General features: G+C 45.4%; 1 protein-coding gene across 14 annotated transcripts in view; it reads left to right on the top strand.

The window, feature by feature from the left end:
- TNRC6A (trinucleotide repeat containing adaptor 6A) overlaps positions 1-14,817 on the top strand; it is a 59,014-nt gene that overhangs the window by 40,619 nt on the left and 3,578 nt on the right. For 6 of the 14 annotated variants that reach the window (XM_048321389.1, XM_048321378.1, XM_048321384.1 and 3 more), the window contains 17 exons: positions 831-3,419; positions 4,219-4,383; positions 4,541-4,716; positions 4,876-4,956; positions 5,392-5,443; positions 6,510-6,652; positions 7,000-7,146; positions 7,319-7,456; positions 7,676-7,804; positions 7,893-7,970; positions 8,224-8,434; positions 8,989-9,021; positions 11,086-11,217; positions 12,664-12,822; positions 13,184-13,324; positions 13,909-14,016; positions 14,232-14,453. In XM_048321389.1, coding sequence (XP_048177346.1) covers positions 831-3,419; positions 4,219-4,383; positions 4,541-4,716; positions 4,876-4,956; positions 5,392-5,443; positions 6,510-6,652; positions 7,000-7,146; positions 7,319-7,456; positions 7,676-7,804; positions 7,893-7,970; positions 8,224-8,434; positions 8,989-9,021; positions 11,086-11,217; positions 12,664-12,822; positions 13,184-13,324; positions 13,909-14,016; positions 14,232-14,453 — 4,704 coding nt within the window. The remainder of the gene's footprint in view (positions 1-830; positions 3,420-4,218; positions 4,384-4,540; positions 4,717-4,875; positions 4,957-5,391; positions 5,444-6,509; positions 6,653-6,999; positions 7,147-7,318; positions 7,457-7,675; positions 7,805-7,892; positions 7,971-8,223; positions 8,435-8,988; positions 9,022-11,085; positions 11,218-12,663; positions 12,823-13,183; positions 13,325-13,908; positions 14,017-14,231; positions 14,454-14,817) is intronic. The other 8 variants (XM_048321382.1, XM_048321390.1, XM_048321381.1 and 5 more) reach the window with 5 other exon arrangements.

The raw sequence follows: 14,817 nt of genomic DNA on the forward strand, positions 1-14,817 counted from the left end.
TGTTCCAAGCTGCTGAGCCACCATCCTGCTTTCTCACACTGATTTACCACAGGTGAAGCTCAGCTGAGTGCCTGGGCCCCCCAGCTCCCTCCAGCCAGGTGTGAGGAGCAGTGGGTGATCCATGCTTTGTGCTGCTTCAACTCTGGGAGCCAGGGTCTTGGACTCAATTCTTTTTCACTGTAGGATGAGTAATATTGATATTGATTAAAAATTAATTAAAAATAGACTTGTGTGTCAGTGCATTCTGAAAGCAGAACTTCAGATGAGTCTTGTGCGTTTTGTGCCAAGTTGTTGTTGTATAAAAGAAAATACCTTGAATTACTTGTACTGAAGACTCTTATACAATGTCTGTAATGGGCGTGGGAAGGTGTGTGTTCTCTGGCTGCTGTCACACAGCAGTTGGTACTGGGCCAGGGCCATGTCCTCTTGGAATTTCTGCCTTTTAGTGTGTTTCTGGGTTTTATTTAGTATTGTGGGTTTTGACATGTATATGTGTTTTAGAAAATACTTCGTATATGGTGATACAGAGTATTCTTTTAAAAAAACGTTGCTCTGGAAGAAAAAGACCTTTAGGAGTCTGAAGTTTTCTGAGGTTTTTGTGAGAGCAGCTCTGCATGCTGGGAGATGTTCTGGGTTGTATGTGACAACCTTTGGGCAGCTGTACTTAGAGCTTTCTCCATTGCTTTCCATGACTGTAGTTTTAACAGATGCAAAATAATAAGCAAAATAATTCCTGGCTTAATATCTTTATACTTTTTTTTCCTTCTGCTTAATGAAGTAATAATACTAAACTCATAATAATGCTCTTGGGCTTTCCTTCTTCATTTTAGATCTGAACCACAGTGGTCTAGGATCCCATTATGAAAATTCTCACTGGGGACCAGTCTCTTCAAATAGTGACTCCAGCACAAACTGGGATAAAGTTATCGTAGACGGCTCTGACAAAGAAGCATGGCCATCAATCACTGGCAGTGACCCAGAGCTGACTTCAGAATGTATGGACACTGACTCTGCCTCCAGCTCTGGGTCGGAGCGGAACCTCGTTATCATGGCTTCAGGGAGCACAGGCGGAGAAAGCGATGGCATTCGCAATGGCATCGGACATGGGTCTCAGAATAAGTTTGTGGTTGGTAGCAACAGCAATAATGTGGGCAATGGAAGTATTAATGGGCCGTGGGGGTTATCCCATGGATCCATAATAAGCACATGTCAAGTTTCTGTGGATGCTCCTGACAGCAAATCTGAAAGTAGCAACAATAGAATGAATGCTTGGGGCACCATAAACTCTTCATCAAATGGAGGGTTAAATCCAAGCACTTTGAATTCAAATGGCAACCATGGTGCCTGGTCTGTGTTGGAGAACAGTGGACATGCCCTGAAAGGGTCCGTGGGGAGTGGGAGTCCTGGCACAAGCATTCAGTGCAGTACCATAGGTCAGATGGCCAACAGCCAGAGTATTAACTCGAAAGTGGGTGGCTCAGCCCACGGTTCCTGGGGAAGCCTTCAGGAAAGTTGTGATTCTGAAGTAAATGGTACAAGGAATGTTTCATTCAGTGGGCAACCTCAAAACCTTAACACTGAAATGAATGGACCAAATAACACTACTAACTTTATGACCTCTAGTTTACCAAACTCTGCTGGTTCGGTGCAGATGAACGAACTGCCCAACACTGCAGGGCCCGGGGCCTGGCGCGTGAGCACAATGAATCATTCTCAGATTCAGGCCTCTCCAGTGGCAAATGGCACTTCCATCTCTCACCTGAGCAACGGTGAGGCCAAAACTGGCGGCTCTTATGGTACTACCTGGGGTGCCTATGGTTCTAGTTACTCTGGAGACAAATGTCCAGGCCCAAACAGCCAAGCTAATGGTGACACTGTGAATGCAACTCTAATGCAGCCGGGCGGGAGCGGGCCTGGCAGCACTAACTTTCAAATCAACGGGAATAAAGGCGGAGGGGTGTGGGAGGCAGGGACAGTCAACTCCCAGAATGTGCCGTGGGGAAACGGGAATGGTGCGAGTGCTGGCGGGAGCAGAAGAGGATGGGGCAACCCTGCACAAAACACTGGCACCAACATTTCCAACGGGGAATGGAGCAAACTGCCTAGCAATCAGCATTCCAATGAAGGTGTGAATGGAAACAGCAGGAAGTTTACAAATGGATGGAAGTCTACTGAGGAGGATGATCTCAACAGCCAGAGCTCTGCTGCCTCCCAGATGGCTGAGCAGAGTAGCACATGGGCCAAAACAGGTACGGGGGACAGCGAGGGGAGCTCAGAGAGCACCGGGTGCCATGAAGACAGAGCAGCTGTGGAAGGCCAGAACCGAGAGAGAAGGAAAGTTGACCAGCATACATTACTCCAAAGCATAGTGAACAGAACTGACTTAGATCCACGTGTCCTTTCCAACTCTGGTTGGGGACAGACTCCAATCAAACAGAACACTGCCTGGGATACTGAAACATCACCGAGGGGTGAAAGAAAAACTGACAATGGGACAGAGGCCTGGGGGGGCTCTGTGACACAGACTTCCAGCTCAGGGGGGTGTGTGGATAGACCTAGCCCTAATAATAACGATACCTCATCTGTATCGGGGTGGGGAGATCCAAAGTCTGCTACAAGGTGGGGAGACTCCAAAGGGTCAAACAGCCAGGGGGGGTGGGAAGAAGATTCTGCTGCTACAGTAATGGTCAAGAGCAATCAATCATGGGGAAGTGGCAAAGAGGAAAAGTCATCCTGGAATGACACACCGAAGATGAAGCAGGGATGGGGAGATGGACAGAAGGCCAGCCAGGGTTGGGCAGTGTCTGCTGGTGATAGCTGGGGTGAAAACTCTAGAAGTAACCATTGGGGTGAGGCAAAGAAATCCAGTTCCGGAGGTAGCAACAGCGACAGGTCCGTGTCTGGTTGGAATGAGCCAGGTAAATCAAATTCTGTTACTTGGGGAGGCAATAATGCAACCCCAAACAACTCTTCAGGATGGGATGAGCCTGCAAAGTCTAATCAGAACCAGGGCTGGGGAGACCCTCCGAAATCCAATCAGCCTCAAGTCTGGGGGGACTCGTCGAAGCCAGTCAATTCTCCTGAGTGGAACAAACAAGATGTTGGCTCTTGGGGAGCCCCGTCTGCCGCGAACAAATCCCCGGGGTCTGGCTGGCTGGGGGGGCCAATGCCAGCCCCAGCAAAGGAGGAAGAGCCCACGGGCTGGGAGGAGCCATCCCCCGAATCCATACGCCGGAAAATGGAGATTGATGATGGAACTTCTGCTTGGGGTGATCCAAGCAAATACAACTACAAAAATGTGAATATGTGGAATAAAAATGTCCCAAACAGTAGCAGCAGTTCAGACCAGCAAGCACAGGTACATCCGCAGCTACTGTCTTCAAGTGCCATGTCTAGCAAGGAGAGCAGTTCGGGTTCTGGTAAGCCTGGCTTTTACCCAAATTTATGTTTTCTATTGATTACAAAGCACTTTCTTAGTCTTGCTTTATAGAACAGTATTTTAGTTTCAAAGTGGAAAGGGCAAAGTGGCAGTGAAGTACATTTTCTGTTTCTTAAAGAAATGAACAGCATTGCTCACAGTGCTTTTGTACAGATTGGAAGATCTGTTCGAGTTTTAAATAACTGCAATAATAAGGGCTAAACGGCTCTGCTTGAGTTCTGGGGAGTGGGAACACAGGAAATACTTAAAATAGTGTCTGAGGATTGGAATTATTTTTCTAAATCATTCTAAACCAGCTAAAATTTAATTTTGCCAATGAGCCCTCAAAAAAAGGTGTTGAGCTTCTGCAGGACAGAATGAACGGTGGTGGGTTTATAAGGGTTTGGGATCAGACTTTCTGGTCTTGTAGCTTCATGAGCAGTGGATAACGATTTTGGAGGGGAACTTAATGGGGCATAAAAAGTATTTTGTGCTCTGTCTCTTTTTCGACTCCCAGATGGGGTCACTTAGATATAACAAGCAGCTCTTAGCTTAATATTTTAGAAATTTGTATTATCAGAATGTAATTCTGTAAATACAAAATTTGTATTTTTGTGATTACTTCTATTTATGGAACAGCTTGCAGTTTTAATAATGACCCTCACACAAAGTGGAAATATGTGCTCACGTGCTTTTTACTGTATGTTCAGGATCTAGAAAAGGCAAAACACTTGAGTCTCTTTAGGTAGCTTTAAAATCCTGTTCAAAACTGTGCCAATAACTCGCCCTGCTTTGCAAAGGTTGGGGAGAGCCTTCTACTCCAGCCACTACTGTAGATAACGGGACTTCAGCGTGGGGTAAGCCCATGGACACTGGTACGAGCTGGGGAGAGCCCGTCAGCGATGCAGGAGGCACCTCTGGCTGGGGAAACGCTTCTCTTGGGCAGCAGCCTCCAAATAAACCTGGTGAGTGCTCTCAGTGTGTTTGAGAAGGGTGAAATACCTCTGTGAAAGCCTCATGTTTTCGAGGGGTTTTTACTTTGCAGTAGGCATCGAGCTGTTTGGTGTGAAGGGCAGCAGCTGCTACTGAAATGTTCACGTGCTGGGTTTTTTTCACAACCAGGGCCTAAATCTATGCAAGATAGTTGGTGTGGAGATGATATGCCATTGACTGGCAGTCGTCAGACCAGCTGGGAGGAAGAGGAGGATGTTGAGATTGGAATGTGGAACAGCAGTTCCTCACAAGAAGCTAACCCATCGTTAAACTGGCCACCCTACATGAAAAAGATGCCCACAAAGGTGAGGAGCAGCTCGGAGCAAGGCTTGATGTCATTTCTGAAAGCTAAGTCAGAAGGGATTACTGGACTTACACATTACACTTTAATTTTCATTCCTAACACTTTGTGATGTAATTGAAGTGGAATCTGAGAATCACAGGAATTCCTTTCTGTTTTTAAGGGAATAATGAAAGGTGGAAATAAGCAAGATGAAACATGGATCAATCCATTCATTAAGCAATTCACAAATCTCAGTTTTTCAGTAAGTATTTGCCTTTGTCTGGCTTTGCTGCCTTTCCACAGGGCTTGTTACAATACACACACATTGAAGTGCTCAGCTGCCAAGTGTTCATTTTCATCGTGGTTTTCTACTTGTGTTTGTCTCCCTTCTGTCACCCATCCCTTTCCTGTGCATTCTCATTACAAAAAGACCTCTGTATTGATGGAAAGGGGTTTTGTAACCACCACCCAGGTATTCATGCCATAGCCTGATGCTTTACTGCATTTACGTAGGAGTTCTGGTGAGGGAACCTGTTCTTGAGTGGATAGCAACGGAAGGGAGGAAATGCTTTAAAATAGCATCTGATTGTCTCGATTTTTCTTTCTTGCAGTTTTGAATTGTAATAGTGTGTAGGAATCTTTGTTTTATCTTAAAAATGCTATTATTAAATAATTGTGATTTATTTTATTATTTCAGAGAGAATCACCAGAAGAAACCATACAGAGCAATAAGATGGACATGTCTGGAGGTAAGAACAGCAGAACCAAGCTGGGCTTTATTGCTTTTCCTTCCAGACTCTCTTTTATCTTATATCCTTCTGTAAATTACATTTTTAAAATTATATATAATGTATATATATAGCTATATATAGTTAAGTATATATTTCCCTAAAGAAAAGGAATGTCCTTGGAGAGAAAAGTATTTGTGTGTGTGAGTAATGTTGCGCACAGAATCACCTGGTTGCTATAGGAATATTGGCCATGTATCAAACTAAGCTTATTCCTATTTCTATATGTTAAAATGACATGAGAGAATGTTTTCAGAGTGTGGTGGGTTTGTTTCTTGTAATATAAATATCTTGATTGCCCTCTGGGCACCTCCACTGAGTATAAACAGAAATGTACCAAATCCCACACTCGTTCACTGGGTTCATTCTTCGAAGCATGTGTTCAGTTCTAAGAACTAAATTAATACTGAAATTTAGAAACGTTTAAACCTGAGTGTAAAATGACTTGGGAGCAGTTATAGTTTATTTGAATCCATTCACTGTTACAATTTCTTTAGCAAATAAAAGATAGTATAATTCTTTAATGCATTAATAACAGTATACTATGATGATAGAATGTTTAACTAAAACTAATTGCAGCATTGTAGTTTTTAGTGTAGTTACTCTCCCCTTGTTCCACTTCAAAATTGGGTATTTTCACTTTGGGGCTCATTATCTGTTGGGTAAAGGAATTGTTCTTTGAGTTTTAGATTTCAATATTAATGGCAAGCCTGATACTTAAATCATTGCAAGTTGAAGCAATTATACATTCTTGGTTTTAAGAGACAGCTGAGAGTAATATTTGTGTGAAGCCTTGCAAAATCTGTTGGTGCCGATTCCATGTCTCCAGTTGTCTGTAGCCATTGGTACACAGGATTTCCTTTCCCTTTCCAGTAAAGCCCAGAGAGTCCAAAGCTAAACTGATGTTTGTTTTATGAGTGTCCTGTCTGAGAGCAGTGTCAGGTCACTCTTCACAAGGCTGGTGTTGGTGTGGCTGAAGGCTGAAGGACTGGTGGGTGTTGCAGCCGCCTGTCTGTGCCATCCCCAGGGTTACTGCAGGACAAGCGGATGGAGATGGACAAGCACGGCCTGGGTGTGGGAGATTACAATCGTGTGGTTGGCAAAGGCCCTGGTTCTCGTCCCCAAATTCCCAAAGAGTCTTCCATGGATCGCGGTCCTTACTTCGATAAGGTCAGTTGGGGCCTTACGGGGGGACACTGCTGAACTCCTTCAACTCTTGTTCTGAGTAGTTACCTGTGTGCTCCTGAGCTTTCTGCAGGTAGTGCAGGGGGGACTGAGGGCTGTCTGGTTAATCCATAAGATATGGTCTGTTCTTTTTAACTCACTGATACATCGTACTAAGCACTTTCTGTAGCCCTTTGCGGTGCCGATGACTAACCTGATCTCTTTTGTTTTCTGCCTATTTTCCTGCTGGTGCTGGACTGTCCTGTGACTCTTCCCTTCTGCTCCTGCAATGGTTTCTCCCTTCTACTTGCTTGCTGGCTGGTTGTTGCACCTCGTTTTGTCTGTCCCATCAGGATGGCATTGTAGCAGACGAGTCCCAAAACATGCAGTTTATGTCCAATCAAAACATGAAGCTTCCCCCTTCAAATAATGCACTACCTAACCAAGCCCTGGGCTCCCTAACAGGGCTGGGTATGCAAAGCTTGAATTCTGTTAGACAGGTAAGGCTGTGTGCATATCCTTGGCATGTTACTTGACAGCATTTAATACCTTTTGATATAACGTTGTAGCTGCCTGTGTGATTGATTCATGTTTAACTTGAAATTGCAATGTGTGGGGTGGGAGAAGCAGCAGAAGAGGTTTATTGTCACTGACTGCCCATCCTTTCCCCAGAATGGCAATCCCAGTGTGTTTGGTGTTGGGAATATAGCAGCACAGCCCAGGAGCATGCAGCAGCCTCCAGCACAACCTCTTAATTCATCTCAGCCTAATCCACGTGCTCAAGTGCCTCCTCCATTACTATCCCCTCAGGTAAGTGATACAGAAAACACACTGTGTATAAACTATCTAAATGCTGCTTCAGAAAATTGTTCCTTGTTTGTTGGTGTTGCTGACATTTATTCTGTAAATATTTGGGAAGATATTGGCTTGATGAAACCAGGCATTTGTTGACCTGAGGTTATAGTATTCTACATATTCTGGACTGAGTAAACCTGTTAACAGCCAGTCACTCTTGGCCCTGTGTTGCAGGTTCCAGTATCATTACTGAAGTATGCACCAAACAGCGGTGGCCTGAGCCCACTTTTTGGCCCACAACAGGTAGCCATGTTGAATCAACTGTCCCAGTTAAACCAGCTTTCTCAGATCTCCCAGTTACAGGTAAGATAGCCAAGCTGGTTGCTCGGTGTGGTGTGTGAGCCTGGTGTCACTGTCCCTGTTCCTAAACCCCTCACCCCCTGTCTCGCAGCGGCTGTTGGCTCAGCAGCAGAAGGCTCAGCCTCAGAGGAGCATGCCTTCTGGGGGTCGGCAGCAGCAGGAGCAGCAGGTAAAGAAACATCTTAAATTTCACTTTTCAAACTCTCCTTGTAACTGTTTTTCATCCTGAGCTGCATTTCTTGCTGTGGCTTGTATTGAAGTGTGCAGGGGTGGACAGAGTTTGACAGGCTTTAGAGGAGGGACTGAGTACTGGGGTTTGGCTGTGCAGGATGCACAGAGTACAAAGGTGCATTTCATTCTCTTTCTTACAACATGGAAAAGCTTTTGCCCATTGATGTTGTAACGGCTCTGTTTTTTTTAAGGGTCGATCTCTTAGTATGCAGCAACAGATGATGCAACAGTCCCGTCAGCTTGATCCAAACCTGTTAATGAAGCAGCAAACTCCACCCTCTCAACAGCAGTCACTCCATCAGCCCTCCATGAAATCCTTCCTTGAGAATGTCATACCCCACGCTACTCCTGAGCTGCAGAAAGGGCCGTCACCAATCAATGCTTTCAGCAGCTTCCCTATAGGTGGGTCCCCTGCAGTCGGTCAGTGCTTGTGTGACACACAGCTTTTCCCCTTGCCTCCTCCTGGAAAATGACTGTAACCCTGTCAGCACTTCCCATTTTAGTGGAAGTAGTAATTCTGTGTGGGGTTCACCCAGTTACCCTTGTTCACTGAAGAACTTTTCCCCAAGTACACTCATTCCCGGTGAGTGTCCTTGTCTCAGTGCAGAATACTTTACAGTCCTAAGGAGTGACAGGCTCCTTTTAGTGCTCCTTTTGTCCCCTGGATTCCCTGGGTGATACAAAGTCCTGATTCCTGGACCTAAAGGACTTCAAGAAGTAGAATCCATGCAGAGAATCCATTGATGTAGACACATTTCTTGGGATTTCAAAAATGCTTTCAGTGGCTCTGAAATTGCAAAGGTAGAACAAACTGTCGCCTTGCCTGTTAGTGGTTTTGTCCAGGAAAGAAGGCTTTTGGCTTTGCATTTTTAAAGAATTGTTGTCTCATTTCATGCAAAATGTCTGAACATTTATAAACACAAGCATCTCCTGTTTCTTTCTCCCTATGTTTTCAGGCTTCTGTCCAATTTCTACTTCAGAAATTCCAGGCTTGTATATTTTCTTCTTACTTTAGGTCCCTTTTTAATGCTATCTTACTACAGCTGTTTACCACTTACCTCTGTTCCTTACCCCCATTTTTTTCCTCCCCTTCATTTTTGCTTTTCTTCCCTTTTATTCTATTTGGGTCATTTCTGTTGGGCTGATTTCCTTTGCATTCTCATTGGCTTTTGCAGAGAAGTTTGTTTCCTAGACATGCAGCTGAAGTCCCTGTGCTTGCAGGCAGAGCGGCAGTGGCCGGGACAGTGCCACACCAGGGATGGCATGTGGCTAGCCTCAAGTCCAGGCTGCTGCTTCAGAGCTGCTGGTGATGATTGGCATCAGTGTCCAATTCTGCTTTCATTCCACGGGCAAAGCATACAAAGAAGTTGTTTAGCTATTGGAGACACTGTGTTAGTTCTAAGGAAAGGCATATTTCACTTTCTCGCCAAACTCTGTGCTGAGGGATGCATCCTGCCCAGATCAGACTCCTTTGTGTTTCATTCCTTGAGCTGGAATTGCTGTATAATGTTCCATAGCTGCTTTCTCACATGAATCGTGGCCACGTCTCAGGAGCCTGCAGTACATGTAAGGTTGCTTTGAGATCCCTCGGGAATCTGCCACAGTGTACACAGGAATTCTTTGGGGTCCCTCTGTACAGTGATACAAGCACACAGAGCCACACTTGCTCCTCACATAAAGGCTTAAGGGTAGGAATAGCATGTCCTGTTTCCAGTCCAGGGAAGGGATTTGTCAGGATTCACTAGATACTCACCCAAAGCAGAGATTGGGGGCCAGAGCATCCTTCTCTCTCCCTGACCAGTTCTGCAGTCACATCCCAATTCATTATAGAATTAAGTATTTCTAATAATAAAAATAACCTTTATCTGGCAAATAGTGAATATAACCAAACAATATAAAGTCTTCCACAGTAGGATATGAAAAATTACTTCTGGGAAGGGTATTTAAATTATGGATTATGTCCAAGGACTGGTGTCCATCGCTCAGCCCACACATCTCCCATACAGAGCTGTGCCTGCTGGGGGCTGGCATTGGCCTGGTCACAGATTTGCCCCTCTGCCAGCTTGGGGTCTTTCTAACACTACTCTCAGAGGTCTGGCCTCTACAGCTGCTCCAGAGGTAGAAGGAAGGTTACTGTGGTGCAGAGTTACTGCTCTGACAACAGCAAAATGCCAGAGGGAGGTGTCAGAAACAGGATCAGTTGGACTTCTCCCTTTTTTATGTTTGAGCTGTTGATAGTTGTATTTCTTAAAACTCCATCCTGTTCCAAGCACTTTTCATGAGGCTTTTCAAGGGGAAGCTTTTCTGGCACCAACTCTTGCTCATGCCTTTAAGAAAAACAAACAAAAACCCCTCAAAAAATAAACCAGTTTCTTTATGGCTGTGGATGTCCACTAGGAGCAAGAGGAAGCCCTTGTTTCTAGTGCTGAAGGAAGGTGTTTCTAGGAGACATTTGAGAAGTTCCCTATTTGTCTCTGGCCTCAAGTTAAACCATTGTAGTAGTTTGTTTTCAGAAAAGAAGTAAATAGATCTGAAGGGCTGGAAAAGTACCCTGGTAGAGTTCTGAGTTCAAGATTCTTACAGACTTAGAAAGGGAGCAGGCATGCCAAGGTCAAAAATGTGGGCACATTGTCCAAGCCCAGAAGAGCTGGTTCTCCCAAGTATTTGAGTTGATTTGGGTTGGCATTGTCTTGATTTTCTGGCAGAGAAACATTTGGAAGTACAGAACACAGCTACAGCAAGTCAAGACAAGTTCTGTTTGCCCCGTATTTTAGGTATTTACATTTTAGTTTCTCTTAATTTCCTAATGTCTTCTTTCACTGATATTTTTGCATGAGGACATGAGCTGAGAACTTGGGAGGGCTTTGCATTGCTCAGCTTAGCTTCTATGTGCAGGGTTCCCTGGTTTAAGTGCTAGAATGTTCCTCGGAACCAGAGACTTGGAAGCATGACATAACCATAGTAATGTGCTCTTCAGTGCTTTCTGGGACAGCAGTGGTGATGAGCAGAAGGACAAGTTTAGTCTGTATCTCATAAGCTGTGTGTGCTTTCAGGAATGAACTCAAACTTGAATGTAAACCTGGATATGAGCAGTATTAAAGAGCCACAATCTCGGCTGAGGAAATGGACTACAGTCGACAGCATTTCTGTGAACACATCCTTAGATCAAAACTCCAGCAAACATGGTATGTTCAGCATGGCCTTGAGCAGCACTTGATGTGGCACATCAGACTGTGAGGTTCTGGGTGTCGGGTGCAGGTTTGCAGTGATTGGGCTGTGGTTATATCTCCTGTGTCGCTGTAGCTGTCACAGTTTGTATTGTGTTGTCTGTGCCAACTTGCTGCTTGTCTACCACAGCAGCCACAGCTTTGCTGACTGTGCTCACACAGTGATCTTGTGATTAGATTAGTAGAAACATTCGACAGAATTCTTTTTTTAACCAGACTTTTCTATAAGTGTGACTGTTGCTACTAAGTTTACCTTAATCTCCAGTGGGATGCTTCATATATTTTTAAGCCAAAAGCTCGGTTTTCAAGTTTTCTCTCCCACTCTCCTGTATGATCTCCTTCTGTCCTAAGGTGATTTTGGGGGATTTGCCACATTCTGGGCATGGCTGACATTTATACTGACAGGTTTTGGTTATGAATGTCTGTGTTTGCATTCTGAAAGTGGGGAGAGCTTAAAAGGGCTAGACTTGGTACCATTGCTGTCCTTAGTTTTACAGGAGGTGAACTTGGTTGCTTTGTGTTTCATTCCAGTAATCAAGATTCATATGACATTTCAACTGTTTCAGTTGCTTGAAATCTCATCCAGTTAAAATTTGAGTCTATAGCCCAAGATTCTGTGTCTAAAGATAGTTATAAATGTCCCTGGTCTCCTGTTACTGTTCAGTCTCAGATTGTCGGGGTATTTTTAGGTGCATCAGCTGCTTTGCTGCTCTGAGCTGCCTCTGCTGCCGTGGCCTGTAGTGGCCGTTCCCTGCAACTGCCCTGCTGAACCCATCCCACTGTTGCCACAGGCAGTGGTGGTGTTGCTTTAGCTGCAGGTGATGTTTTCTGACCAGAGCTAGGAATTTCTGTATCACATGGAATCCCTGGTTCCCTCAGAACTGTAGCAGAACTGGCTTTGCTATCTGATAACTTTTAAACCATTCCTTGCTCTGTCTCCAGGGATTTTTTAAATTAATTTTTTTGCCTCCCAAGAATAGGAATAGAATCTACAGAGTTTTGCAGTAGCTAAAGATCCTTCACATGTTGTAGCTATTTCTTTCATGAGCTCTCCCACCACAGAATCTTGTTAGTCAAGTGGGGTCCCACAGAATCCTCTTACCCTCTGGAATCAGTACTTCAGCTTAATACATGTTACTTTGAATATATGTACTGTTTTAGTGAAGGGATTTCATGGGACATTATTCTCACAGTTTTCTCTTGAATTACTCAGATACATTTCATTTTGAGTTACACACTCCTGTATGATCTCCAGTATAACTTGGCATCACAAGAGGACAGTGTGCTGTTACGTATTTCATGACTGATTTACAAGGGCATGATTTCATATATATTTATATAGGGATATAAAAACCGACCATGAAAAATATTTGACTCCTCTGTTGTTTTTTTTTTTTTAATCAGGTGCTATTTCAAGTGGTTTTAGGCTGGAAGATTCTCCGTTTGTTCCTTACGACTTTATGAACAGCAGTAATTCGCCAGCCAGTCCTCCCGGATCCATTGGGGACGGCTGGCCCCGTGCCAAATCGCCTAATGGCTCTAGCAGTGTTAACTGGCCCCCAGGTACAGCCCCTGCCCCCTGCCCTCCCCTCCCTCCCCACCCTGCGCGCGTCAGGCGGTTCCGCTGCGTTTGTCCTGCATTCCCGGAGTGTTGCACGTGGAGTGGGCAGGACCCAGCCTGCAGAAGGGCACCAAGGGTGTTCTCAGCAGATGGAAATGGAGAACAGGAGTTCTACTGTACACAGAGAAGTGTATCTGCCAGAGAAACCAGAAATTAAATTAATAAAGTGAAGGCTAAATCGAGTAAATTAAATGCTTAAAAGGTTTTGGATTTTCAGTCATTAGGAGATGTATTGTTTAGACAGCTGTTTCCTTTTAAAAAATATAGTCAAAATAAGCTTCTTTCCTGCATCTGTATTCCTAGAGTTTCGCCCTGGTGAGCCATGGAAAGGTTATCCAAACATCGACCCCGAAACTGACCCTTACGTCACTCCTGGCAGTGTCATAAACAATCTCTCAATTAATACTGTGCGGGAAGTTGACCACCTCAGGGACAGGAACAGTGGTATGCTCAGCTTGCCTGGGGAATTGTGTGTAACCTTCCCTCAGCCACACAGACACTGCTGTCGTGGAGATGTTTACTGCTTGCTCCCCTCCTGGTTTATCCCTTGTGTTTGCTCCTTGCTCCTCTCCTGGTTATTCCCCTGTGTTTGCTCCTTGCTGCCCTCGTGGTTGTCCCTTGTGTTGTGGATTTGGGATGTGTTTGCTGCTTGCTCCTCTCCTGGTTTATCCCTCGTGTTGTGCCTGTCACAGCTGCCAAGCTCATCCTTGGCTCAGCTCTGCTGCTGATGCAGTGCAGGAGCTGTCCCAGGAATGTGGGCTGTGCTCTGCATCCTGATGTCAGCTGTGCACACCCGGGTGTTTGGGAGCAGCAGAACCTTGGCAGCCCAGCCATGCAGGCATGCTGGGCCTGCGCTCTCCGGGTGCTCCTGCTGCCACCGTGTGTCCGTGGGTTGAGGATGGGCACTGAGGGGTGCATGTCCCTCCCCTGAGTGTGCAGGCGTGTTCAGGCTGGAGCACAGCCAAGCCTATTAATCCTACTGCATTTGTGACCTGGTGTGCTGTGTCTGACTCTTGTCTTTGTTGCAGGGTCATCCTCATCTTTGAACACCACGCTGCCTTCAACTAGTGCCTGGTCATCCATTCGTGCCTCCAACTACAATGTTTCCCTCAGCAGTACAGCACAAAGCACTTCAGGTGATGTCTGCTTGAATTGCTCTGGTTCCTTCCCCTGCACACACTCCGAGAGGATCCTAGATGTTAATAACCATAGTGTTGAGGTCTCATCAGCGTGGTAACTTGACTGGTTTCAAAGCAGCTATTTTGATTTTACTCTTAATTCAGCAGCTTTGCTTTGCAACAGGGTGATGGTTGCAGCAAGAGTGATTGTGGTTGTCTTTTGTGTCTTCTAGTAGCCAGAAACAGTGATTCCAAATCAACATGGTCTCCTGGATCAGTCACTAACACCTCTCTGGCTCATGAGCTGTGGAAGGTCCCTTTGCCACCTAAAAGCATCACTGCTCCGTCCCGCCCACCTCCAGGGCTGACAGGCCAGAAACCACCCCTGTCCACTTGGGATAATTCCCTTCGTCTGGGTGGAGGATGGGGAAATTCTGATGCCAGATACACCCCTGGTAAGGATGTCCCTGTGTGCCTGGAGGGGTTTGTGGTTTGTTACCAAGTCTCCCATGCATCTGGCTGGACAGTCTGTCCCTGCAGGCTGCCAGATGCACCACTGGCCTTGCCTAAAGCTGCTCCATCTATCCCAACCTGCACTGCAGTGGGCTTTCTGCTGAGGAGAGCTGGGAGAAGGAGAGGTGGTGTGTGTAACATGGGTGGCACAAGTGTTTGTTGTGTCCTTAGTGGCACCGCCTCTCCGAGTGCTTTCCAAGTTGGACATCAGTGCAGCTACGTAGTTAAACATTGTTCACAGAGAGGCTCATACTGTAATGAATTAGATCATGATAGCCCAGGGAGTCATCAGACAGGCTTTAAAAC

Source organism: Corvus hawaiiensis, chromosome 16, assembly GCF_020740725.1.
Source record: "Corvus hawaiiensis isolate bCorHaw1 chromosome 16, bCorHaw1.pri.cur, whole genome shotgun sequence".
In the NCBI taxonomy this organism is placed as follows: Eukaryota; Metazoa; Chordata; class Aves; order Passeriformes; family Corvidae; genus Corvus; species Corvus hawaiiensis.